This window comes from Diprion similis, chromosome 8 (assembly GCF_021155765.1).
Source record: "Diprion similis isolate iyDipSimi1 chromosome 8, iyDipSimi1.1, whole genome shotgun sequence".
NCBI classification, from domain to species: Eukaryota; Metazoa; Arthropoda; class Insecta; order Hymenoptera; family Diprionidae; genus Diprion; species Diprion similis.
In genome coordinates, this window is record NC_060112.1 from 12,279,527 (window position 1) to 12,305,606 (window position 26,080).

The 26,080-nt window shown below is 34.4% G+C and overlaps 3 protein-coding genes across 7 annotated transcripts; 1 reads left to right on the forward strand and 2 right to left on the reverse strand.

Annotated features, from left to right (window-relative positions):
- The first annotated feature begins 2 nt into the window (after positions 1 to 2).
- Positions 3 to 9,743, forward strand: LOC124408612 (protein kinase C-binding protein 1). 4 transcript variants are annotated; one of them, XM_046885664.1, is made up of 7 exons: positions 3 to 160; positions 617 to 742; positions 2,006 to 2,513; positions 3,438 to 3,762; positions 4,073 to 4,253; positions 4,604 to 6,664; positions 7,170 to 9,743. In XM_046885664.1, the coding sequence occupies exons 3-7, from the start codon at positions 2,020 to 2,022 to the stop codon at positions 7,517 to 7,519; spliced, it is 3,411 nt and encodes a 1,136-aa protein (XP_046741620.1). In that variant the 5' UTR covers positions 3 to 160; positions 617 to 742; positions 2,006 to 2,019; the 3' UTR covers positions 7,520 to 9,743. The 4 variants fall into 4 exon arrangements, with proteins under 4 accessions (XP_046741620.1, XP_046741619.1, XP_046741622.1 ...); XM_046885663.1 differs by lacking the exon at positions 617 to 742; XM_046885666.1 differs by lacking the exon at positions 617 to 742 and having other exon boundaries at positions 4,622 to 6,664.
- Positions 9,744 to 11,246: 1,503 nt separating this feature from the next.
- Positions 11,247 to 16,424, reverse strand: LOC124409354 (thiamine transporter 1-like). The gene is made up of 6 exons (XM_046886930.1): positions 16,128 to 16,424; positions 14,210 to 14,594; positions 13,633 to 14,055; positions 13,004 to 13,196; positions 11,610 to 11,751; positions 11,247 to 11,387 (listed from the first exon to the last, which is right to left on the reverse strand). The coding sequence occupies exons 1-6, from the start codon at positions 16,248 to 16,250 to the stop codon at positions 11,256 to 11,258; spliced, it is 1,398 nt and encodes a 465-aa protein (XP_046742886.1). The 5' UTR covers positions 16,251 to 16,424; the 3' UTR covers positions 11,247 to 11,255.
- A 4,900-nt stretch (positions 16,425 to 21,324) lies between these two features.
- LOC124409211 (thiamine transporter 2-like) lies at positions 21,325 to 25,439 on the reverse strand. Of its 2 annotated transcripts, none has more exons than XM_046886693.1 (6): positions 25,023 to 25,439; positions 22,972 to 23,356; positions 22,454 to 22,873; positions 22,106 to 22,298; positions 21,820 to 21,961; positions 21,325 to 21,675 (listed from the first exon to the last, which is right to left on the reverse strand). In XM_046886693.1, the coding sequence occupies exons 1-6, from the start codon at positions 25,143 to 25,145 to the stop codon at positions 21,535 to 21,537; spliced, it is 1,404 nt and encodes a 467-aa protein (XP_046742649.1). In that variant the 5' UTR covers positions 25,146 to 25,439; the 3' UTR covers positions 21,325 to 21,534. The 2 variants fall into 2 exon arrangements, with proteins under 2 accessions (XP_046742649.1, XP_046742650.1); XM_046886694.1 differs by having other exon boundaries at positions 22,972 to 23,373.
- Between the last annotated feature and the right edge of the window lie 641 nt (positions 25,440 to 26,080).

Genomic DNA, 26,080 nt, shown 5'->3' on the forward strand with positions numbered 1-26,080 from the left:
TCCAGCGCAGCGAGAGATATTTCCTAACTTTCCATAGCGATTAATGTCTCCACTTATGTTAGTATGATGTTAATTCAACGATACATTAGTCTTGCACACCGATGCGTCATATCGCCAGCTTTCGTCGTTTGATAATGCGTACTTCCATCTAAACAGATTGGTAAGATCCTGTTTATATTTTTATCAAATTTTAACACTCCATCCTCTTCTATTCACTGCCATTTCACACAACCACAGCATCCATTCCTGTGCCTGCTGCTATGATGTAGGTGTACCCACTTTTTACTTCATTGTCATCCTGATGTTACTTTCTTAATATTGAATAATGCTCAGGTTCCTAAGTTTGTACCGCTGCACTTCAATGCATTTGTACAACTATTTGTTTTCACATTCAGTACAACACGTTGTTACCAAGTCGATTAGCATTTTTAACTCGTCTACTTTTTGCTTATCTTTCGCATTCAGCCATAATCTTGTATTCCTTAATGTCGTAGACATGTTGCTTACCCAGGAGTTGTACTACAAGTCATATTGCTTATTCATCTTACTCTTTCAAGTTATTTTTACTTCCAAGAACTGATTTGAGCCTTTATATTTCTCTTACAATTTGGGATAGTATGAAGGAAGATCCTGGCTCACGGTTTTCTTTCAATCATCAAGGAAATAGTAAATGGTATACGGAGTGGAAATCTTTTCGGACTAGGATTTCACCAGAAACTATTAAACTTTCAGCTAAAAAGAAATAAGAAAATATGCACCTGAAGTTTCGATTAATCGAAATTTATTGTAAATCCAACTTGTTGCTGATACTGAGATCCTATGATAAGAATTTGTGCAGTATATTTGGTAAAACTTGGTAAGCTATCCAAGAGCACAACATTGCATGGTAAACTTAAGGCTAAATAACACTTCGACCTGTGTGCAGTATTAGTAACAACTTGAGTTTTCGACTAAGCTTGATTAGTTGGAATTTTAAGTGCATAGAAAACTATCATTCCCATTTCAAAATAGACGTAATTACAATGGCATATGTAAGAATGCGCTATGTGAGCGGGTTCAACCTATATATAGCCCTTGACTGAACAAGGTAGCTGATAATTTCAAACCAGTCACCTTAACGCAATCTATGAATTTGTTTTTTTTTTAACTGAATATTGCGTTATGTATGTGAACAGAATAAATACCCATAGAGTAATCATATATACAATAATTTTTGTTGGAATAATGTTTTGTGGAACAATTGTTTCTTGGATCATTTTAAATAGGATTGGCGCACATCATCTGTTTAAAAAAAACGTGAAGTTAATCTGCTTTGTAGTTTGAAATAATATTGACAAAAACCCTAAAAAAAAATTTCATCTGAGCTCAAGTAATTTTGGCAGAATCATGATGAACCTAGAAATGAAATTTGATTACAAACCTTGAATTTAGAATACAGAATATTGACATGCTTGAACATGACTTAACTACTGAAAAGTTATTTTTTTCGATTATTCCTCTCACCTATATCCAATTCATGTCATTGAATTCATGAATTGATATTCATCTAGAATCTAGAAAAATGTTAAAAATGAAAGTTTGATTTAGCCAGAGCCACAATAATAGAGTGCATTAATGGTAATAATATTCAAATGAATTGATTTCAATAAGATACATTGACTGGTTTTTAGTTCATATTTTTACCTATTTAGTCAGCATGTTACGATTTAAAATGTTTATTATAAAAATACAAAATTTCACCGTACATAAATAAAGAGCTATAGAAATGGAAAATAAAATTTTTACACATAACACATAACATGTGGTGAAAGTTTTGTTGTATATTGAAAAAACCTGAATTTGATTATTACATCGCATTAAATGATACTTCATGTTATATAACTACATTTAATTAACTGCTATTAATTCATGTATTGTAATTACCAGTGAATAGATTTATTAACATAAATAAATGAAAATTAAATTTCAAGTGACCAAAGCGCTAATGACAATCTACTTCACACAGATACCATCTGATATATGATTCTGAGCAACATGGAGACCTTGGAGGATAGAAAGAACGCAATGGAGGATTCCGGGGATCCGAGGAAAAATTCAGAGGCAGTAGATACAGAGAAAGACAAAAATGCTAATGAATCTGGCAAGAAATCGAACAAAATAAACAATTTGACTGATGCTCTAGAGCAAAGTGAAGACTTAGAATCAAAGACAGATGTGAATACATCAAAGGATAACATCAGCAATGAGTCTGATGTCAAAAGCCGCAAACAATCTGCTAAAAACGATAGTGGAATTCAAGCAGAATCGCAAGATAATAACAGTGTTGAAAACAGACTTGATAGCAAGGAGCCTGATGTCTCTAAAAGTACAAGTGAGGAAACACGGGCCTCAGAAACAAAATCATCTTTATCTCTTGTTAAAGACGTCAAGATCAATGGAGAAGAGATTAAAGGGGAAAGTGCGGCTAAGGAGGGCAGGAGAAAACGGAGAATGTCAAGGTTAGTAGATACCTTGTGTGTAAACAGTCTGTTTTCTTATTTTCAATACTTTCCTATATTATTAATTTATTGCCCAACATCGTAATTGAATAAGTTTGTCTATTTGGCATTGGCAATTTTGGCACTAGCTTCACATCGTGAAATACAATGCTTCAATGATGCTCAACAGATCATTTTACGTCATTCCCAACTTTCACCAGCTGCATAAACCGAATAGATAGACTGCACATATACAAACAATTTCCAATCTCATTATGTTTCAGAAATATTACACTCTAATGATTCTGTAACAAATATTCCATATATCTTGTCTGCGTTAGTCCATGTATGTGTCTTGACACATAAAAACTTTATGAACGTGTATTATCGTTATTCTTTACTACAAACTTTTACGATTTCTTAAACATGTATACTGTTCATTTACAACCTATCACAACCAGATTACTTCGAGTCCATTATTATTCCGTCATAGCTATCACGTGAGTTGATAGTTCTTCATGTTACTCAATATATCACTAACCAGTTTCTTCTCATTCTGAATGCTACGAAAAATTTGGAATTTTTAAAAGCAGTGCACCTGCATTGTTGCTGCCAGCTAAAAAGTTACATCTATGTTTCTGCTTGTGTACAGGCATTAAAATTATATATGTATATACATAACATTATTTTGTGATTTCGATGAACATTAAAGTTCATTCATCACTGCCTGAGAAAAAGTGTATTTCCTCTAAAGATGAGGATAAAGAATGAGGAATGCTTAGCAAAAGTTTTGAATACATTCTTTATCTGGCTAAACAGGTATTAGTAATTCATCATTTATAACTGAACAGTGATTCGCATTCCAGGAGAACATGAACCATTAGTTTGTATATACATAAGAACAGTCGATTAAATAAACTTGATTTATTTTAGTTGAATGAAGTAATCTTTATTTTACAGTCTACAAGGTAGAGATTCTTCGATAGAAAAGAGCGAAAGGCTTAACAAACGCAAGCGATCTAGGAGTGACGAAGATAAATTCTGCTGGAGATGTCACAAAGAATCTGTTGACAGCCATTGTACCGCGTGTCCACGTTCCTGGCATCGCCGATGCATGGGTGGAGGTCCACAACCGACACCGCAAAATTGGATTTGCGGCGAGTGTGCTACTATTTTAAAAGCAGAAAATGCAGAAACACGCTCACCGGCGATGGCTCAATTGACTGTTGAACAGCTCTGTACACTACTGAGACATGTAGTTGGAAGAATGCGCGATTATCCAGGGGTGTGTACTTTTTCATCACATTACTTGTTACATTCAGATTTTCATTCTTAAGCTTACTCCTTAAGTATGAAGTTAATAATGAGCGATAAACTTCTGAATTATTGAATATACTATTCAATTACAATTGCTTATTGCCCGCAGTTGAATTAATTTTTTAAATTAGGGAACTTAATCTGCTACTGAGCCTTCTAGGATAGTTCAGATATCGAGTGTGTTTTTAAGAATTTTTATTCATACAGATATATTAGCGTCCTATAATGGTACACAGATAAGTTAATTATCAGGAAGGAATTTATCATTATGTCCACAGTCGGAGCCATTTTGGAAGGCGGTGGATCTCAACGAAGTTCCCAACTATTTGGACTATGTTGTTAAGCCAATGGACTTGAGTCTATTAGAATCCAATGTCCGTGCAAAACTTTATGGTAGCACGGAGGCATTTATGGCGGACGCTAAGTGGATACAGCATAACTGCATTGTGTTCAATACTTGTGCGTATTCAGGTCATTGCTTATTTTTCATGATTAATATTTAAGCCTGTGCAATTCTATGTATTCTCGAAACTTTTTTGACCAGCAGCAAATACCATTCTTTAAAATCTGCATTCGGTATTATAAATTATAAAATGTGATTAATATTGTGCAATGCAATGTTGCTATCTTTGTAGTGTAGCCAATCAACATTCCTTTAGACATCGATGACTTTATATAAAATATATTAGAGTACGAAGTACATTAAACATAGAAATGTTTTTCTCTTGTTTGTAAATTCGAAAACTTTGCTCTATGTGCAATATGAAAATATAATATTCTTAAAGAATATAGTGTCTCTACATTTGCAGGTGGAGGCGTTTACACAGATACCTCTAAATTAACAAATGCTGCTAGGCAGATCATAAAAGCTGCCAGGCAAGAGGTGTCTGAGATTGAAGCCTGTTCTGATTGTTATGGACATGCGCGAAACCTTCCCAGACCTCAACCCTCTTGGTTCATTGAACCCTGCCGAAGGCCTCATCCACTTGTTTGGGCGAAACTAAAGGGATTCCCATTTTGGCCAGCCAAAGCCATGTCTCGCATAAATGGCCAAGGGCATGTGGACGTGCGATTTTTTGGAGCTCATGATCGGGCTTGGGTACCAATTCGTGATCTATATTTATATTCCGAAGATCCGCCTGCACCACTCCCTCGTAAACGAAAAGCAGATATGGACGAATGTGTTCGTGAAATAACGCGCCATTGTCGAAAGCTGGAGTTGGCATTTGGACAGTTTAAATTTGCACCACCGAAAATACAGTACAATCCGAGAGATCCGTTGCAGATAAAACTAATGCTACCTAATTATGATCCTCTTCAGCCCAGCACTCCTACTGTAATATCTCCCAACACTTCACCCCGAAGAAAACCACCCCTGAGAAAGCGAGGTTTTCATCTCAAGAAGAAATCATCTTCTGAGGAGTCAACGACAAACAATGCTTCTGATTTCGCTAATGATTCAACACCACCTCGGGGTGATTCGGATAACGATTGTGAAAAATATATCGAAGCATCCAGAATACCTAAGGTGTCACTGTCCAACAAGCTCAATAAATCCAAGTTGCCACCACTTGCTAAATCTAATGAAAATCAAAAAGTGCTCCACAAATCATCCGATAATGGAAATTTTCATAAGAAGAAAGGCAAGATGAATCATAATCGAAGTAATACTTCAAACAACAGCGAAAACTTGGATGATAGTGTGAAAACAGACGATGACACTCAACTAGAGCAAAGACATCAATATCAAAGAGGATGGGATGTAAATAACAGTAGCGACGGACGTAGCAGTTCTGAAAACGAAGTCTCACTCGAAATAAGAAAATCCTCAAATTTCGGTAGCGTTATATCACATAAAGGAGAGGATGATGCTCAAGCAAATAATACAAAAGCTCATAATAATCTATGTAATGAAACGAGATCTGTACAAGATTTGAAAATCAAAGTCAAAAACAGTCCAAAACTCAATAAAAATCCTAGAGTCTATAAGCCAAAAACTAGAATGGTGAATCAAGTTAATGCGGAGCGAGCAAAAGCCACAGCCTCAAATGAGCAAAAAGAATTGGTTGAATGCACAGAAAATATTAATTCTCGTCAGGATCAACCGTTAATTAGGCTTCTAGTACCTGCAAATAGTGGTACAAAATCTACTGCCACTGTGAGTGATATTTTTATAAGTAAGGCTGTTACTATAGCTAATTCTGTGTCCGTCCCTAAGAACCCTATGAACAGTGTTAGTAAATCTGTTTATAATTCAAACTTGATTACTGCCACTACTGTTAGTCCATCAAGTACAATAACATCAGCTTCAAATGCAGATCCTATTGCATCACCCTCAATGGGTTCGATTTTTTTAACAAATATCAACCTACTGGAATCCACAAAGCAAATGAATTCGACAAAGGACTGTTTAAGCATAAGTGAAGAAACAGCAATGATTAAACAAGAGCCGAAAGATCAACCACAACATCATACACCAAAAAAGGAGTCTAAGGCACGTAAATCCTTTCTTAACAAACCTCCAATGTTTCCTCAAATTTCGCCAACATCCCCGCCTAAAGCTCCAGCAAGTCCACCCGATGCAATGGTTTATATTCCGGGACACAGGACAGAAAGTGAACATGATCACTCGCTGCTACCTCCGGAGGCAGGACCTCTTAGTGCGCAGCTTCACCGAGGTGGTCAGGAATTAGCCAAGCGAATGGCAGAGTTAATGGAAGAAGCACTAGCTGAAGCAGCTGAAATAAATTCCAGTAACTCAGATAACTGTGGAACCAATCAACGTGCTACGGTGCACTATCTCAAACTGCAGATTGAACGCATGAGGTGGCAGCATCAACAGCACCTAGCTGAATTGAAGCACAACACAGGTATGCAACTAGTGAATTTTCGAATTTTATATCTGGACAACCAATTATCTAATACTGTCTCTAGTTTCAAAATAAATCGGTTGTCGTTTTTGAGTTATCATTGCCATTGCAAAACATGTCACTGATTGACATGGTTCAGCTTATTATAAAAAACAATGCTTCCTCTTAGGAAATTGACTCTAATACTAATAAAAAAAAAAAACTATGCAAATGCACCTCGATCCAGATAATTTGGAACATGACTAGCTCCAATTAGATTAAATAGTCGGTTGCCGAAGTGTCAATTCTCAAAATTCACTCACTTCTTCGGCCATCTACTCTTATATACCACCTTAAAGAAACAGCCACTGTCAAATACACGTTTCATTGAATTTTACCTTAGAGTGTTGAAATTAGTATGCTATCTCGAACTATTCTCGGTTCCATATTGACACACTTGTTGATAAGCATGATGTTATACTTTTAGATTGATATGTTCTAACATTATTTTTATTTCAAATTTTAGATCTGACACTGAGAGAAATGAGAGCTAGTTTAGAGGCTGAAAGGTATCGGGCCATTGAAGAAACTAAGCGAGAGGCTGAGGAAGAGAAATTAAGAAGTATCGAGGAAACAAAACGGAAGCAGTGGTGTGCATTGTGTGGAAACGAAGCATTATTTTACTGCTGTTGGAATACAGCATATTGTGACTATCCTTGCCAGCAAGCTCATTGGTCTACTCATATGAGAACGTGTGCGCAAAATCCACCATCAAGTACCATTATTACGGCAACTGCGAATGTCAGTCAACAACAGGTGATGCCTAGGCTTGTAATTACTTCGCCACACGCGTCATCTAACGTTTGGGGGGCCTAGAACTGAAATTAGTGAAAGTTCTCAGATTCACTGCTTTATGAGAATTAAATGAACATCCACTTAGAAATTATTGATGTTATTATGCTAACTTATGCTCTCAAATATAAATATAGTATATAATAATACATTTAGGAATCTGTGGATAGAAGTTATAGTGGGTAATTAACTACGATTTTTATATGCTAAAAATAAAATGTATTATTTTGTGACGATAATAATAAGTGATATCATTAAGACAGATAATTTTTGTAAATCAAGGCCGTGATCAAGGATAATTACCAAATGTTTGACACGTGCCCAATAGTTGCAAAATATTGATTTCGTTAGAAATCATTAACGTATAGACGATTCTTTTGATTATTAGTTTTTAACGACTTGTATTTCCCATAAATCGGTTTGAGTAATTAATAATGCAACGACCTCGTTAAACAAGGAGTGTATATACCAAATTTGGGTAGTTCAAATATTTATAGATCTTATTTAAACCAGTTTTGCGCTGAACACTGTGCTGTAAAGGAGTTATAAGTTGTATAAATTCTTACACTGTAGCGTACCACCATTAGCCCCTTATATTGGATAGTTTATTGTAAATGAATGAAACTTGTCAGGCGTATTGCAAAAAAAAAAAACATTACAATTTTTATCATTTCAGTGAAAGTGTCAAAAGTTATGAATAATGCCGAATAATAACCAATCTCTTCACCAAGTCTTTAAAATCAGGCAATCAATAGTAGTGAACTGAAAACAAAATTTGATGTAACAAAATGTCAAAACGTATTCGAATACGGATATCTCTCATTAACTTACTTGGCCAAATAAATTCTCTGAGTATTAAAGATCCAAATATTTTATTACAAGTTGGGGTAAGTTTACAATCTGAAACTAGTATTAGAATTCACGAAGATATTTTATATTCAATATTACCAATGTTGTTGCACAGGTGCGTTGTTCAGAAAAACTTTAGCGTCCTTATTGCGTAAAGCGGCTACAAATTTTGTTTTCTATATTTTTATCGACATATCTAATATGTGGATTACAGTTTTAGCAAAGCAGAATTTAACCATAGTTGATTTTTTTTATTATTCTGTACAAACTCTTAAAACATTCGAAATATAGATCGTATCAGTTAATGCAATGTAAAATGATGACATGAATTTAGAATCAGTCTTACGAGATAATACTTGGGCTGTTGCAATAAAAATAAATGTTTACATTCATTAAAGTTATTCTTTCATTTTATTTATATCATTATTTTTAGTTAATGGTTTGAATTTAAATAACTGCTTACTGGTTCATTGTTGTTGGATCTTCCAAAGTGTTTAGCAATTGAATTATAATACGTATTTTAATATTTCTCTATAATTCTTGAGTGGTCCTAATTAATCATATGGCTCTGTTCACAATATTCATTCTCTCCAAAATGATGAGTTCAGGCTTATGTAAACCACTAGACATGCCCGACAAATCAAGTAATTAAATTGAGGCATCGGCAAAGTATGCAACCCGAATTAATGGAAAATATTGCATGGAAGTTAGGAATAGTTGAGGGGTTCGTAAGTGTGTTGTAAAGGAAATTAGTAATATGTACCTAATGAGATTTGTACAAATAATTGAGTGTCAGATTTTTCATCTGACATGTAAGAATGATTATACTTCTACTGATAAAATCTAAGCAAGCTTGCAGATCCAGGACTCACCCTCTTCTATCAAAGTTGACTTCTTTACTTACAATTCGGAATATGTGGTAAGGTCACAAAAAATGCGCGCCAATGAGGTGTATATTTTGACACGAGCAGATATACTGTTAATCTTAAGTAAACTATGTTTCTATTAGATTGACAAATAGAAAATGTGCGTATAAAATTTCGTTAATGTTGATATTCTTAGCATATACTGTATGTAATTAGTACTTCATCAAGTTTTTGTGAAAAATCGCTGTGTATTTAAGCTTATTGGAAAACTTTAATATTGTGAAGTACTTAAATAATTAAACATTTGTAAATTATTCGCTACAATAGTTATCAATGAGTTATTCAATTATAAATTTACAGCAATGTAAGAATTGATCAAGTAACGAAGATAATAGTCATTTTGATAAACACAATGACGAACACGCTGTTCTACTTCAATTAGTGTGCATGCGCGAGATTATCACTGGTAACAGCTTTCTCTTTTGCCGATTGTACATAATCCCCAGTAGTGTATTAATTATGAATAATTCATTTGCATTACCTTCTAAATCTTAGCTGTATAAATCACTTTTTAATTCTAAGCATAATTTTAAGCTCATACATTCCTACGCAAAACAATATAGATCTAGCTTATTATTATTATTATTATTATTATTATCATTGTTATTATTATTTACCATAAGAATAATACATTTTATTTCCTAAAATTAAGTCTAATCATTTAATAGTAAGATTAGCCTCAAGCCCTGACGACATTAAATGGTCTACTCGTGAACGAGTTCGTAAAAGTTCGACACACTCAAGCGCTACTTTGACGCTCACTGTTGTAAATTACTTGACTTACACTTTTACATCACAAACCGCTTGTTTCTGTCTATTTCGATTTAACTAAGGAAGTTAGCTGGCCAAAAATTAATACTTTTTATTAATTTTATTACGAGATAGTTGTACATTGAGTACTTGTCAAATTACTATATTCGTAGGCTTTGAAGATATCTTTAAAAATACAAGAATATAAAATACTGGAATAGAATCTTAAAATGCGAATGCTTCATTTCAAATTGATTCACAAATTGCTTGATACACTTCACTAAATCCATTCGGTGCATAAAGATTAGTTAAATTTACGAAATTATGAGAGCTAATAAATGATTATCGCTATCAAATAATATGTTACATCGTCAATCTACAAAAAAAATTTGATTAAGTGGCAACATACTCTGTGACAAGTCAAAAATCTTATCTCGCAAGAGAAGAAAGATAGGCAATTATTAGTAGAGGTTCTACGCATCTGTCTGGTGCAATCAGTAGATCTATATCATTCGTGGTCTAGTCCATCAAATCAGCCTATCATTCCCAATGGAAAATTTTTTGATCGTTTGGCATAAATTACAATCAAATAAAAAATTTTCAGTCTTTACGAATTGATTTCACTGTGCAGGTATCATTTCGCAATCGCAACAGAATCTATGGGATTCTGATGCCGAATCGTTTCTTAGTCATTACTGAAACATTTTGTTTTCTGCGCGCTACAAAATCAACGAAATTTTTTGATTGTATGAAAATAATATTTGGTCGGATATATGTTAACCCTGAAATGTCGTTGGCAGGACCAAACTTTGGTCATTACAATCAAATTTTTTCTGAGTGCATGGGGAGAAATAAAATGAATCTTCTCTATTTGTTATCATTTTTAAGCAAATTGAAATAAAACATCGATATTCAAGCTTTTGATCATATGCCCAATACTTCATACAATAGTACTTAGAGGTGTTGGTCATTTAGTAGACGTATAAAAGTAATATGTCAACAACAAAAAGTAAAATAAACAACTATCGACTACCTCCTTCTTGATGCAAGAAGAATTCTTAATTTGCAATAACACTATACCGTAAAACTGGATATTTATTCTACGAATAAAATACCAGTGACATTGATAGTACGAACTTAATATATCTTTTACATAGGTGTAATGGGTATAATTGCGTAAATTCTTAAAATTGATGGCAATCAGCAAATTAAAAATACAAATTTTATTCAATTAGCTATGGGGTGGAAAGTCTTGATTCCCACAAGTTAAATTGTTTATTACTTCTGCGATGCTTCACTAGCGTGTGTACTGCCATTATCATAAATATGACGCTGAGGACAACGAAATAACATCCATAGACGACGTACTGTAAAAAGGAATTGGAAAAATATAAAATGATGTCATATTTTAATCGAGGAGACACTTAAATTGATAAATAAACTCAGAATGCATCGTAAAAATTAAATGGACCTAAATTGTTCTTCAGGCAAACACTGAACAGTGTGATGAAGATAATTTTGCCTGTAATTATGCGGCACTTGTAAGTACGTGAATACAAAAAGTCAATTCATGTATGAGATTGTCATACCTGTGGCCTGACTGCTAAACCAAAAACCTGACTTCCACTGATAAGAAATGTCAAAAGGCTCTGCTCCAGTAATGCTACTAATGTGTTCATTCCAAATATCAATCCGTAACTATCCTCAGATAAGTGTTTAGCAATTTCAGAGCTGTAAAACATAAATGCATACGTTACAGACTGCCTCAGGATAACGATTGGTCTGGGAAGTCTGGAAACGCCAGGGAAATATGTTCAATCTGGAAAAGTCACGGATCTTTATCAGAAAGTCAAAACACTCAGAGAAAACAGATGTCATAGCATTTTCCAATCCAATGAATGTTGGTTTTAGCATATGCAGCGTCAGAAAAGTTGCAGCCCATTCATTGAACATTAACAGACACTGGCTGAAATAGTTTGACGCAAATGATGTTGCCAGCGTAACACGGATATGATCTGTTCAATTTTTTATCTCTTCACCAGACACTTCAGTATAACTATGAGGCACTAGAATTTTCTCAGAGCCTAGGAATTTCATAATGTGGGTCTGGAAAACCTGGAAAATTAGGGAACTTCGAAATGTCAAACGAATCGCCACTCTGAAAGTTGTAAGCAAAAAATACTTAATGAAACACTTCTTAGGTCTGTAAAATTGTTCATATTGGGGGGGGGGGGGGGGGGGGGGGGGATTACCACGCGATTCAATTGCAATTTGAAACAAAGAAAGCATCTAAGAGAACCTATAAGAGAATCAGATAATTTCTCAAGGGTGCATTCATTCGTCGATGTTGAATCTCCAATTTCATCAACACATAAATATTTTACTTTTTTGTAGTAATGAAAAAATTGACAAACGAAATCGCAATATACAGTTTTAGATACATTTAGAATTGGATTCTCTCAATGAAGGAATGTACAGTTTTGAAAGTATCCTTTATATTATTGTGTCCTGAATTCAATTTGAGACAATCAAGTGAGGTACGCAATTAAGTGATGCGGACGATTTTACACTTTTAGAATGTACGAAACGTGAATAATAATATATTCAAATTTTCCTCAATAGTAATATTCAGTATTGGCAGTAGTCTATATACAATGATAGTTATATTTAAGTTGAGTTAGGGTAGTCACAAAATAGGCAGATGAAGATGTGAGATCTGCGTCAATTGCCTTCCTGACGTCTATGAGCCAACAAAGACTGATTGTTGGCCTTTCATATTGGGTCAAGATGACAAATACACAGGGTTTATTTCTTCTCCCTTACTTCCGTTTTCAATTCGTCATTTTAGAGGACACTTGCCAGCACAAAGTGTCTACAACGTCAATTTGCGGTTGATTTTTGTCATTGTTGATTTGATTGGAAAATATAAGCATCATATAACAGCTGCTGTATATACTGACGAGAGTCAAAATAATAAGTTTACCTTGCAACAGTAATCATAGCCTGGTACGCGACACTAAATATGACGTAAGCAGTATATGAGATCCATATGTTGTGCGTTTGTGCTGCTACGAATAGCAAAATACCCTGTATTAATGCAATTATCGACGATGTCCCTTCTCCGATTATCGACCAATTCAATTTGAGCTTTCCAACGCCGAATGCTGCCAATGCACCTATTATATAGTATAATACGTTAGTATAGAAGCATACATGAACATTGTTTATGCACTGATGGTTTATAAGGTGGGGGTAACTAAGTCAGTTATCTTATTTGGCAATTTACCTGAATTTGCCCGGCACAAACCCTCGATATCTTTAATGTCATTAATTTTCTTTTAATTTTATAGCACTGGCAATTGCTATGCACGGAGATTTTTTTGAGGAATGAAGAAAATAATTGTTCTCTTCGATTTATCCGAAAGAATGTTTTACCGTCAATACGAACTTTATAGAATTGTACAAATTATCAAGAGTTGTGTCAAACTTCGCGTGATTTTCGGTTCCAAACTGGGAATCATCTATTTTTTCATTTGATACCCTTATAGTTTTTCAACGAAACTGAAAACCGGGCAAACGTGAAACATTGAATTGTTACAGAAAATAACTTACCCATGATCGTGAGAGCAGCTTCAACGGCCCCATTATAAACCTTGGCTGCTTCTTCAAACGAACTCTGCCAGAGTACTTGTACATAGTTAATTACCTGCATAAATCCACAGGTAGCCAATGTCCACCACAAGGACCATTTCAGTACATAGCTGTTAGAATATGCCAGTAGAAAATCTTTCCAGAGTAGATAATAGACATGTTTGATCTTTTTAGCTAGACTTGGTTCTTTTTCAAGATTGTTGAGACTCGTGCCTTGCTGCAAGTTAAATAATTGTTCCGAGCTTCGCTCCGCCTGGATTGTTAATCCTATGTCAATTTTAGATGGGGCAGGTTCGTTAGAAGCAGAACCGATTGGACGATGGAGGTAGACGGACTGCCCCAAAGGAGGCAAAAAAAATGACCAGATCGTCGCAATTCCGAGTGCTGTAACGAGTGAGTATATAACAGTACATACCTATTCATGACTTCTACGGCACGTGAACAATGCTACATGCTATATAAGTACAATTGTTCGATAATTATAAGTATGAGGAAATAGAATCACCGCATGATATAATAAATTAATTGCCATGTGTACCTAGTAACGAGACGTAATTGAGCTGGTGGTAATCCAACAGATTTGTAGATACAGTCAATTGGGAAGTAATACCCGCTGTAAACCTTCCTAGCAAAAGGGCCATTCTGGTATGACTAGTAACCTCTTGATAGTGTAGCTTACTGACTTTAGCATATATGTACGAAAAATACGCTACCTCTGAGGACATGAACACACCAAGCAAGAACGAAATAATTTGCACATCTTCCACTCCTTTCGAAAGTATAATTGCTATGTAAGAACAAGTTCCCGATAAGCCGCATAATATGATGATCGGTTTATAACGGAGGAAATCAGTCAGCAAGAGTATGGGAAGTAACGTTACTGAATAGTAATACGTGTACAGTGGAACGAGGTCTTGATAAACCTGGAATACATAATATATTTTATATAAGTTATATCTTAAAACTATACGTACTTTGAGAATATGAATCCAAACTCATCTTGCTTTTAATAGATTTTATTTTGTTTTTATACTACATATTTTCGGAATGATTTTCCTTTCGATATTGAAGAGAAAATTTTAGTTACGTTCTTCCTTAATCGTCCGGCAAACATAAACAAAAGAGAAATAACGGATCTATCGTGTCATTTCGCTCCAAAGTCATTATGATATATAGATCCAATCTATATTTTATACGGAACAATTGGATACATCTCACGATTTTTCGAAACATCATTTTGAGCCCAAAATACATTCTTATTTTGACACTTATATGGAAAGCAGTAAAAGATGCTGCATTCCACCGACTTACTTAACATGCTAAATACCTGCGCCCTTTGATAATTGCAAATATTACGCATAATATATACCACAAGTCTGTATAAGCCTATAAATTTCGATGTACCTACTTCATTAAAACCACAAAATTTAATCTGCAGCGAACAACCTTCACAATTGGCCAAATTACACTTCCGGCGAATATTCATGCACCCTGATATTTAAACGGCCTGCCTTTCGCTACTTTAATCTAAATAGCGTACCGTAATTTGCGAATGGCATTGATTTAGCTCGCCTATTAACCTTGATTTGCCGGGAAGATGAAGAGCGTCCGTACCGTTTCATCTATTATAGAGTCACCCACATAATACTCAATAAGTTTTAGGTACGTTCTGACAATGTTACAATATTCAGCAAGCACAAAACGCAAGTTCCAGTTGTGACAGGCACCTGATTAAAAGGTATCATATAAATTGCTTTACTACTGAAAACAAGGATGAGTGCTCGCTAGATTAGATCTTACGCTCTCTAATGTCCCGATTATGTGCTAAATAATCTCAGATTCCTCAAAGCTTCGAGGGCAAGAAGCTCCATACTGTCTACTGTATTGCATTTCAGACGTCCAATTGTTAGAAAATTCGAACTGGCGAATTCAATTTGATGGAATTTCAAATGTATAAAAGGAATGCAAATTCATAGATAAGTCCATAAAAATGGCAAACCCGAGAGCCAGAGTGAAAATTGGAATGTCAATTTAAAAAGCAGAGATTCGTTGAATTGCAGTTATCGAATACTCTCACTACTTGATTTAAAAAAAAAAAATTTTCATTCAAGTAATACCTTGCAGAGTTACATATAATATATAATCAAACATTACGTTCATTCATTATAGTATAGAATAATAATAAAATACAAGAAATATCGTTCAAAAATTTTTTTTTCCGCTCACGCATTATTCGTTGCACCGATGTGTTTAGACACAAAAAGATTCACCAACAGAAACGTCATGAGAAAAGCAAACAGTAGCGATGTAAATTTTTGTAAGCACACGGTAAACTTGAATGCACATTCATTTTATCGGGATGAATAATCCAATTCATCGGAACTTATAAGGCATAATAATAAAAAATATGATTTCAAAAAAGGTTCACTAGTGGTAAGAACACATCCTGCACTTGCCTGCTCCTCGGTGAAGTTCTTCCAGGGTCCGGTTAAATATTCGACGACAAACGGTTCGGACGGTCGAAATTCTTTTACGAATCCAAAAACGCACAGAAGTAGCGATATTCTCGTCCAATTCATTGTTTCCTTTTTCGATTTTATCCATTTAAAATATCATTTCCCTAGCTCGTTGAGACTGGCAAGATTGATATCCACGAGTCGCACCGGCAGCACGGCAGCTCGACCGTCGGTCGCACATTGTGCCGGTATAACATGCGTGGCAGCAGCGTTGTATCTCCATACGACACAACCGACGTTACGAGAAACTGTCAATCAAGTTCACCACTTACACTGATATTCATTATTCGAGTGAATAGGTGAGCCAGAAACGCCAATTACCTATTATCGCAGCACCCTTAAGTTCGACTAATAACGCAACTTCGAAAACATCTCCAACTCACGGACTTCGAAGTTGTTTCTATATGATTATATTAGCTAGGTTTAGCAATACGAAACATATTAATTTCTCACAAGGACTGAGGTCAACTTTCAAAATTGAAGAAAATACAGATTCAGACTTCTTTTGTATATATATAAAAAAAAAATACATAATTATTTATATTTTATAGAACGAAAATCGGGGGGATTATCGATGCAGGTTCAGGCTTTCTGGAATGAATTTCAATATCAAGTTTATGCAATAACTGAGTGTGTCAACATGAATAAGAAATCAACCATACGAGCAACTTTGATTAATTGGCTAGGGGACGTTTTTATAGAGAATTTTATGAGCTGTACACAGAAAAAAGTATACCTGAATCACGTATAATATGCCTGTTTTACCGTGACGTTTGCGCTTAAAATAAGTTTTTAATGCGGCACTACTTCAAGTTAAAAAATTATAGCTCGATAGAAAAAATCGACGTTAGATCTCATACGGAAAACTCACGTATATTAGAGGTTGGTACAGAATCCACAGCTCCATAAAAGGTCTATATCCAAATAGACATTTACAGACAAATTAAAACCGATTATGGATATGCATGCACATAAGTGGAAGTGCCATATCCAACCACCAGGTGGCTAATGGTCAGAGTGCTCTCTCGCCGTAAAAGTAAGCTCCCAATTATATAAACCCCCGGCAATTCGAACACCGAGGTTTAGCCAAATTTCTTCCAGTGTTTACTTGTGTATTCTGTTGTTCACCGTGTTGATAGCCGTATGATTACGATAAGTTCCATACGCAAATATACGGTCGCATTGAGTATCGGAAAATAAAATAAATACAACGAAGTATAGTTAAAATTTGCAACTCTATACGCGTTCACGAAATATTTCCGGCTGGTGTCTCTCGCTGCAGCGAGCTTAAGCCATTCCGACACTTTGTTGATGTTTTTGTTGTTTATTTTTTATTTCGAAGAGTATACTTGGCAAAGTGTTCACGCCGTGTGGGTGACCGATACGAGCGGATTATAAAATAAAAAAAAAAACATTGGGCGTTGAGTGCAATATATGGTTACGATAATAACATTTATAATATTCTGTGCATCGTCAATAATACATTAACCCGAAAATACGATAAACCAAAGAATCACTAATCGTTTTTTTTCATTTAATAAAATACTTTCGCGTTATTAAATCAAACAATCAAGTGTCATTTCAGCTACAAGTATGAATTCAAAATTCAGTGTAATTTCGGTGGAGTAAGAAAACAATGTTGAAAATTCTTAACTACACCGTGAAATCCAAGTGAAATCGAAGTGAAATATAAGTGTTACTTCAGCAGCTTCAGTTCGATTTCAGTGGGACGGACTCCGCCAGGGTAAGTGCTTATAGTCTGTATTACCTAGAACCGAGACTTTATTTGGGGTAGAACAAAATGTGAAAATAATAATTTTTCAGTACTTTTGACGATAGTAAACAATGGTATTAATTTATGCCTCACAAGAGCTATGATATCTCAAATGAAGGTATACTATTTTTCCAATATTCCAATGTTTAGGGATGCAAGAAAGACATTTAATAGATAGTTGTGAGACAATAAGACGAAATATTTTCGTTTTTCGGTTGTATCTTTTAATCCAATGTTCGCAGCGACCTGAGACCACGCGTCGTCCCTTTCTCACGCAAAATTACGTCGAAATAATGAAATAAGTGAATTGATTGTACCGTTTTGCAAAATCTGCCAAACATTGTCTGAAAAAGTTCAAAAGGATTAGCCTTCATTTCTTTCAACTTATTAAACCTAAAACTTATTCATCTTAGAATCGATTTCTAGAAACCGTTTTCCATGACTAATCGAGTTATTTCGCGAATAAGAGATTTTCGTACTGTTTCACTTCCGCTCGAAGGAGGATGTAAATCTTACGAGATTCTTGGAAATTCTTGTAATACATATGCAAAGTTATTTTACTTTTTCGTTGAAGGGGGAAAAGAAATAATTACGTTCTCGTATAAAATGTTATCAAGTATATTTAAAATTTTTTTCCAAAAACAGGAGAAGACTAATTACTACTATAGTTCTTATCGTAAGAAAACGCACCGCGCCTATTGCTTTTATACAGTAACTTGCTACTTTCTCCATCTAAAAATCTAGCAATACTGTCTTCTGCGTAATACGCATGAGACCAAACATGAAGAGTAAACGATCTCAAATGGCTACTGCTACTTAATCTATTTATAATTTTTTTCCCTGTATTTTTTACACTTCAGACACGTAGTTATACTGTTAAAAAAATCTAACTGAAATTTAATACACATTTGTCGGAACCGTTTTCGCAGATGCAGTTTTTGAAAATGCAAATACGATATTGAAGATTAAAATAGTGTATTTTAATAATAAGTTTACCGTGTAGTAATATTACTAGGCAAGTGTATTTTCTCAATCACGTGTATGTAAAGGAATATCAAGCTGCAAATGTATGAAAATCAATACGAATTGTGAATATTAAGTTAGGGTTGTATATTAAATTTACTTTGCTACCGAATTGTTTTCAATGACAAATTGTGAAACTTAATATAAATTTCTCCTGTTATTGTAGGAGATCATAACATGCAATTAATATACTGCGTGGCACTTTCTTCATACTTATGTCTATAATTCGTCCATGGATTGTTCTTCACTGTTGAAAATGTCTGTTGTAAATTTACTAAAAATTTATGGGAAGCATTATTCGGGTTCGATATTGTGAATTTACTATACATGTAATAAGTAATTTGTCTATCAGTATTTGTGTGATTGGTAATTAATAGCACTATTGAGTAAAATATCGTAAACATGCCTATCGTTATTCGATTTATAATCTGCAAGTTTAATATAGAAATTTTGATTTGCAATTTTTCAAATTCACTATACGAGTTTAGTAACTTTATGGTAAATGTATAATAAAACTGTGAAATGAAACAGTGGGTAAAAAATGATTTGGTAATTGATTTCATTGACTTCTTGTGAGCACAGACATCATTTTAACAACTTCTCAGTACATCTATTCGATGAAAACGTATTTTAGATGGAATAGAAAGAATTACCGCATTATTTATTCCTACCCGGATTCAAACCCTGTTCGCTTTCAATGTTCGGATTACTTTACTAGTCATACCTGCACAAGTTGAGTAGATTCAAAAGAAAATTCTGTGATTTCGAAAAACGGTCAAGAAACTCATCAAATACAATACGTTCAACATATTATCAGGTAAAATTATAATTTTTCGAGGTGATTTTAGAATTCAGTTTTAGGAAATTCGAAATCAGACTATGGTGGAATCTAAAGTCTATACGAGTGATTTTCGAATCTAGTTATGGAATGTCCGAAATTGCAGAGCAAAATTAATATAAATGTACATTGATTTCATTTACCACAATATATTTGTAATTTTAACACACTCTAATCAAAGTTCTTTATACATGTGTCACGTAAATTCAGCAACATGTTTAGTAAATTCCAAATGCCGTATAGTGAAAATATAGTAAGTAAATTTTCAAATAGAACAGATTTACCACAACAATTGATTAAATTCAAAATATGCTTTTGTGTTTTTTCTAAGCAAGAAGCAAAATTAAGAAAATCTATTACAAATTGAGTGAGAATGCTGAGTAAATCACTTTCAAACACCAAATTTTTATTTTTGACAGACTTTTTTGTGGTATATGTGAGGCAGATTTACGAAAATTTTTAACAGTGTTAACAAACAATTCATTAGTGCTCAAAATTTTTTACAAGATCGTTTGCAATGCATGTTCCTACCACAGACGAATTTCGTGTGGTCATCAATATTATTACATGAAGTGTTTGGAAAATTCTTAACCGAGTTTTTAACTCGGTTTTTAATATTGAATGCCACATGCATCTTATTTTTAATTCGGCTGCGGTTAATATTCCAAACTGTATTGTATTTTCAATGATTTGTTGGTTACGAATCGGTTAATATACAAATATTGTAATTTTCAGTAAAAAATGTATCATTACAATGCGCGATTAAGAAATTTCTCAACGGGTTTTGATTTTCACTTTGCATCAATATATGAAAATTGATGTGCGACTATGAATTTTGTTATACAAGGGTATAACGGTCATTTCATATACCCAATTTATAAATGTCATATGACTGCATTGCGATGTTGTTGTAAATTTGAGATCTTTTTTAACAGTATACTATATGTATTTATGAGTAAACCTTTATATTACATTTATATAAAAACGATGTGGCACAAGATGTACATATTCAGCCGTGGAATGAATTGGTAGTTAACTTTCATCTTAAGAAAAACAACATTTCTTATAGAAATAAATACAATATTAAATTTTTCGCTTTTTCGCCAAATCGTCAAACACTTGTTGTTATCTTGAACTTGGTGCTATCCAAAACCATACATACACATGGGGTAAAACCCAGGCTGCTAGGGATTTTCGCTAAGGAAGTTGAAATACTCATGAAATGGAACAGCGGATAGTCTTCAGTTGGTCGAGGAAATAGCGCTCGACGATTTGACTATTTGCGCAAATCAAATTTCGGGACTTTAATATCGTTTCTACGGCCATTTTCAAGAGATCGTGAAAACGTTAAATATATAAGCTATACAAATTTCACCTACATAAATGACTTTTTTTTTCCCAATTAAAGATCCTAAAGCACTAAAAACCTCAAATATCACTATGAATTTTTTCTACTATACTACTATACTTCCGATTCATCGACAGAATGTCATACAAGCACGTAGTCAATAAATAAAGTAAATCAAGTAGCACCTCAAGTTTTGGTAAAATTGATTTGCATATATACAAGGAACCACGCCAACACATATATCGGTGTCGATTTTCCGCTTGTGCACTTGCTCGTAATTGGCATATATGTATATTAATTACAATTCATGGATGAATGATAATTTGTACCATTGTGTCATAATATCTATTATCACTACGATATGCTATTGGGAAGAATTACTAATCTCACTAGGTTGCCATATGTAAAGACGTTTGCCACTTTTACACCGCACAACTGTTGTAAATACTGCTATCATTAAAAATACTGCTCCCAGAGTAATAAAAAAACCACCATAGACGAGATACTGTAACAGATAAATGAGTCATATTATGTACAACGGTAGTTTTATTGGGAATAATAAGGAACCTTTGTGACTATCCACCATTGACACAAAGTGATTCGCAGTCCTTATCAACTTCCAACAAATGTGAATTAAAGATTCCCTCACCTGTACCCTAATGGGTAACGCAAAAACATTCTTGCCAGTGACAATGAATGTGAGCAGGCTTTGCAATAGCAATGCTATCAACGTATTTATTCCAAATATTAACCCATAGCTGTCCTCTGACAAATTTTTAGCAACTTCCGAGCTAAAACATAGAAATTTTTCAAAATAATTACTCATCCGCATTTTAGAAAATGTGCTGTTGAAACAATTGTGTTTGTAATCTAAAAATCTAGAAACAGGAAATTATGTGTACGGATAACTTTCTTTTTGGGGAAAAAAAACTCACCTTGCGATAGTGATCATTGCCTGGTACAATAGTCCAAAAATAACGTATATAGTGTATGAAAGCCATATATTATATGTTTGAGATGCAACGACTAATGAAGAACCTTGCAATAATGCAAATATCGATAATGTTGCCTCTCCTATTACAGGCCAGTTTAGCCTCAACTTTCCCACACTAAATGCCGTTAGTGCACCTGTTAGAATGAAACTTGTGATTTTCAAAAAACAAATTTCAAGCTTGTGTGTACATACTTTCTAAAAACTGTATCATATGTACATAGTATTGAAATCCAGTTTAAGGACTTAATGAAACTGGTTTTTTTCAACTAAAGTTTAGGTATTCCCTTACCCAAGATTGTATAAACTGCCTCAACACCAGCATTATAGGCACTATCTTCTCCTTCCAATGAATCTTGCCACAGCAACTGCACATAGTTGATTACTTGAGTGTAACCGCATGTAGCAAATGACCACCATATGGACCATTTAAGTACATAAAAATTTGAATATGCTGATAAGAAATCATTCCAAAGCAAATAATATGCATTTTTAACTTTCGTGGTTAGACTGGAATTTTTTTTAAGGGGCTCAGATTGCAGATTTTGGGAAGAATGAGACCGCTGATCGTTGCCTTCAGCAAGTCGAACTCTCGAAACTTCATTATCAAAGGCTGAGGATTCATTGGAAACAGAATCCATCGGCCGATGAAAATAAATAGATTGACTCACAGATGGCAAAAATAATGCCCATACTGTTGCTAGTATCAGTGCTGAAACAAATGATTCATTTCAACATATCATATATGTGATAATGAAATATATCAACCAAATTCATTCAAGAATACCAACAACAACACGACCTAGTTACCTGATAACGTGAGGTAATTGAGCTGATGGTAATTCAGGATATTAAGAGATACAGTTAACTGTGATGCCACACTTGCAGTAAATCTTCCTAGCAAAATTGCTGTTCTTGTGTAACTGGTAACTTCTTGATAGTGCAGCTTACTGACCTTTGCATATATGTATGTGAAATACGCCACCTCTGATGCAAGGAAAAGGCCAATCAAGAATTCAACAATTTCCATTTCCCATATAGTTTGGGCTAAAATTAGTGTGATGTATGTACAGGTTCCAGTAAGGCCACATAGTATGATGACAGGTTTGTAGCGGACCAAATCTGTTACCAAAAATACAGCAACCAATGTTGCCATGTAGGAATATGTACCAACTGGATATATTTCTTGGGTAACCTGGAAAAAACTCATTACTGAAAAATTTCTCCCACAATTTGGAACAACTTTTTGTCAGCATTCAGACATTTGGAGAACAAAATTAGGATAATGTCAAAGTTCTAACAAAAATTTCCAAATCTTTACAACTGCTTGTTCCAATGCTATTTGTGTAAGAATAATAATGCATAACATTCGGAGCAAAAAAAAACTTTAAAGCTTATGGTCAGATCATATCACGCTGTTTAGTTACGGGTAACTTACACTATTCTAATAAGTAGAGAAGGAAGTGCTTTATATCATGATGAACTTTGATACGGGATGTGCGGATAAAATTTTTATGGTCACAACGCAGCTATCAAATTTTAACTACGTAAGTTATTCTTCACCAAAATGAACGGTTGACGAAAACTTTCCAATATCAGTCAAAACTGTTATATCGATTGTACTTGATAACAATAATAGTCTGATGTACCAGTTTTGTGAGAGAAAATATTTTTTAACTATGATACTCTGTATTTCAGAATTACTAATAGTTTTCCCGCTATTTGGTACAATAACATGATTTTTCGGTTCAAACACAATCGAATATTCATTGGATTCTTTGGAGACTTTATACCTTAATTTATTGAAGTTTTTTGAAATGAAGAAATAGTCCTTTATTTATTTGTTAAAAACTAATGCTAAATGTCAATTCAATTGTGAACACATACTTTGAGGATACATGTATCTAAATATCTGGGGGAGTCTGTTTATAGTAATTCTCTATTTAACCCTAATGAGTCATACCTCAGTAGAACCGCATAACAGTCACACAGGCTGAAATTTACCCCAAATGTGATATTTTACTGCAAAAATCAGTTCTAAAAATCTAAAAAAATATCTAGGTATTGTTTAAGGATTACAGAAAAAGCTCTTTGTTTTCTTAACCAAAATTAATTGTTAAAAATTGTAAAAAATCAGGTAAAGAAAGTGCCAAAAATTTCTAAAAGAAAGGCCTTTATTTTGCATGAAGAATGAAGCTATGAGGCCCATTTTCACAACTAAGGGACTCTACGAGGAGCTTAAAAAATTTTTTAGGTGAAATTCATACCCAGTGACTCACTAGGGTTAAACGAATGATTGAATGACTAAATGATAGAGAATAGTAGAAAATGGCAGTTATCTGCTAATATGAACAAATACTAGATCATGAGGAAAGTAGGTGAGACTTGTATTGAATTCTTGTTGTCGCTATGGTTTTGAATATCAAAAAACATGAATTTGTATATATTTTATTAAAAAATGATCGACTTGAACAAGGTACTAAAACAAAAGAATCGCAAGCCATGTAACACATTTATGTAACTACTGATAAAATAAATTCTTCGCCCGAGTAAAGTTGCAATACATAGCAAACTTACAGTGCATACTTAATTTTTATAGTGCTTTTATGTTTAATTGCAATTAATCAGAATATCTAAGGCTGCTGTTAATAAAAGTAAAAACGAATGATCTGCAGCGAATGCTTGCAACGTGAGTTATGCGAATGGAAATGAGTAAAAGCTGATGTAAGCAAAACGTGTCAACAGGCCAGCTGTCTGATATGTTACTTGATAATGAAAATCTAATAGATTTTAATTCACAAGGTGAATAGAATGTCACGAGAAGAAAATATACTTTGATTGCAATAAAAATATTTGCTTGCCTGCGTTTCGGTGAAATTTTTCCATGGTCCGGTTAAATATTCAGTGACAAACGGTTCCGACGGTCTGAATTCCTTCAAAAATCCAAACACGCACAAAAGTAACGATATTTTCTTCCAAGTCATTGTTACGTCTTGATTTTTTTCATTTCAATTTCCAACATTATTTTCTCCAGTCGTGACCGTCAGACAAGTTTGACCTTCACGCCTCGCGCCGCAAGCGCTAGTACGTGCGTGGCTGGCCCTTCGCGCATTTTTATACCATGCATACCTGTCGCATCTTGAATCGCCACATCTTCACCAATACTTGCTACCATGGTTGCTATTTAGAAGTAATAAAACCATTTACTTATAACAGCAAAGACGTACACATAGATAATTACATAGATCGCGATTGTCGAAAGAACAAGAGTAATCGAAGTATCGTCAGTACATACATCATTCTCCAAAGTATCGCCCCGGTTCGCCACCTGATAATTGATATATGCGATTTTGGTATCAATTATCAGTGTAATACGGTAATCGCTATACATAGAAATCTGTGTAATCGCTACGATCACAAAATATTAATATGGTTTACATGTTAGTATCTCAGTGTTTACATCAGAGAGGATGGCTTATGGGCGGGTTCCGAAACTACCTAGTAGTGCCAAAAACTCCCTAGATTAGTTTCAGATCTGTAGTATGGTGAAAGGAATACGCATACACATCACCATGCTTTCTGTGATTGGTTTATGGCTGTCGTGCGTATTTGTCCAGACTACTTATAGAACCTGAGTGTTCATCGATAATTATTATCATTTCCTATATTTATCGGTAACAAGAGAGAACATCATTATCAGTATCTGAGTCAAGTGTGGGTACGTTCCAAGTTAGTTAACAACGCCAAAAACTCCCTAGCACAGAGACACAGCTATCCTTACGAACTCGGCAGTGCAAAAGAGGTAAAAAAAATTGTCGACAGCACTGGGAGGTAATATCGGGAATGCATCTTGAGTTGACACGACAGATCACCTGACCTGGTGCATTTTTCGAGCAGACAAACGTTTACCCGTGAGGTT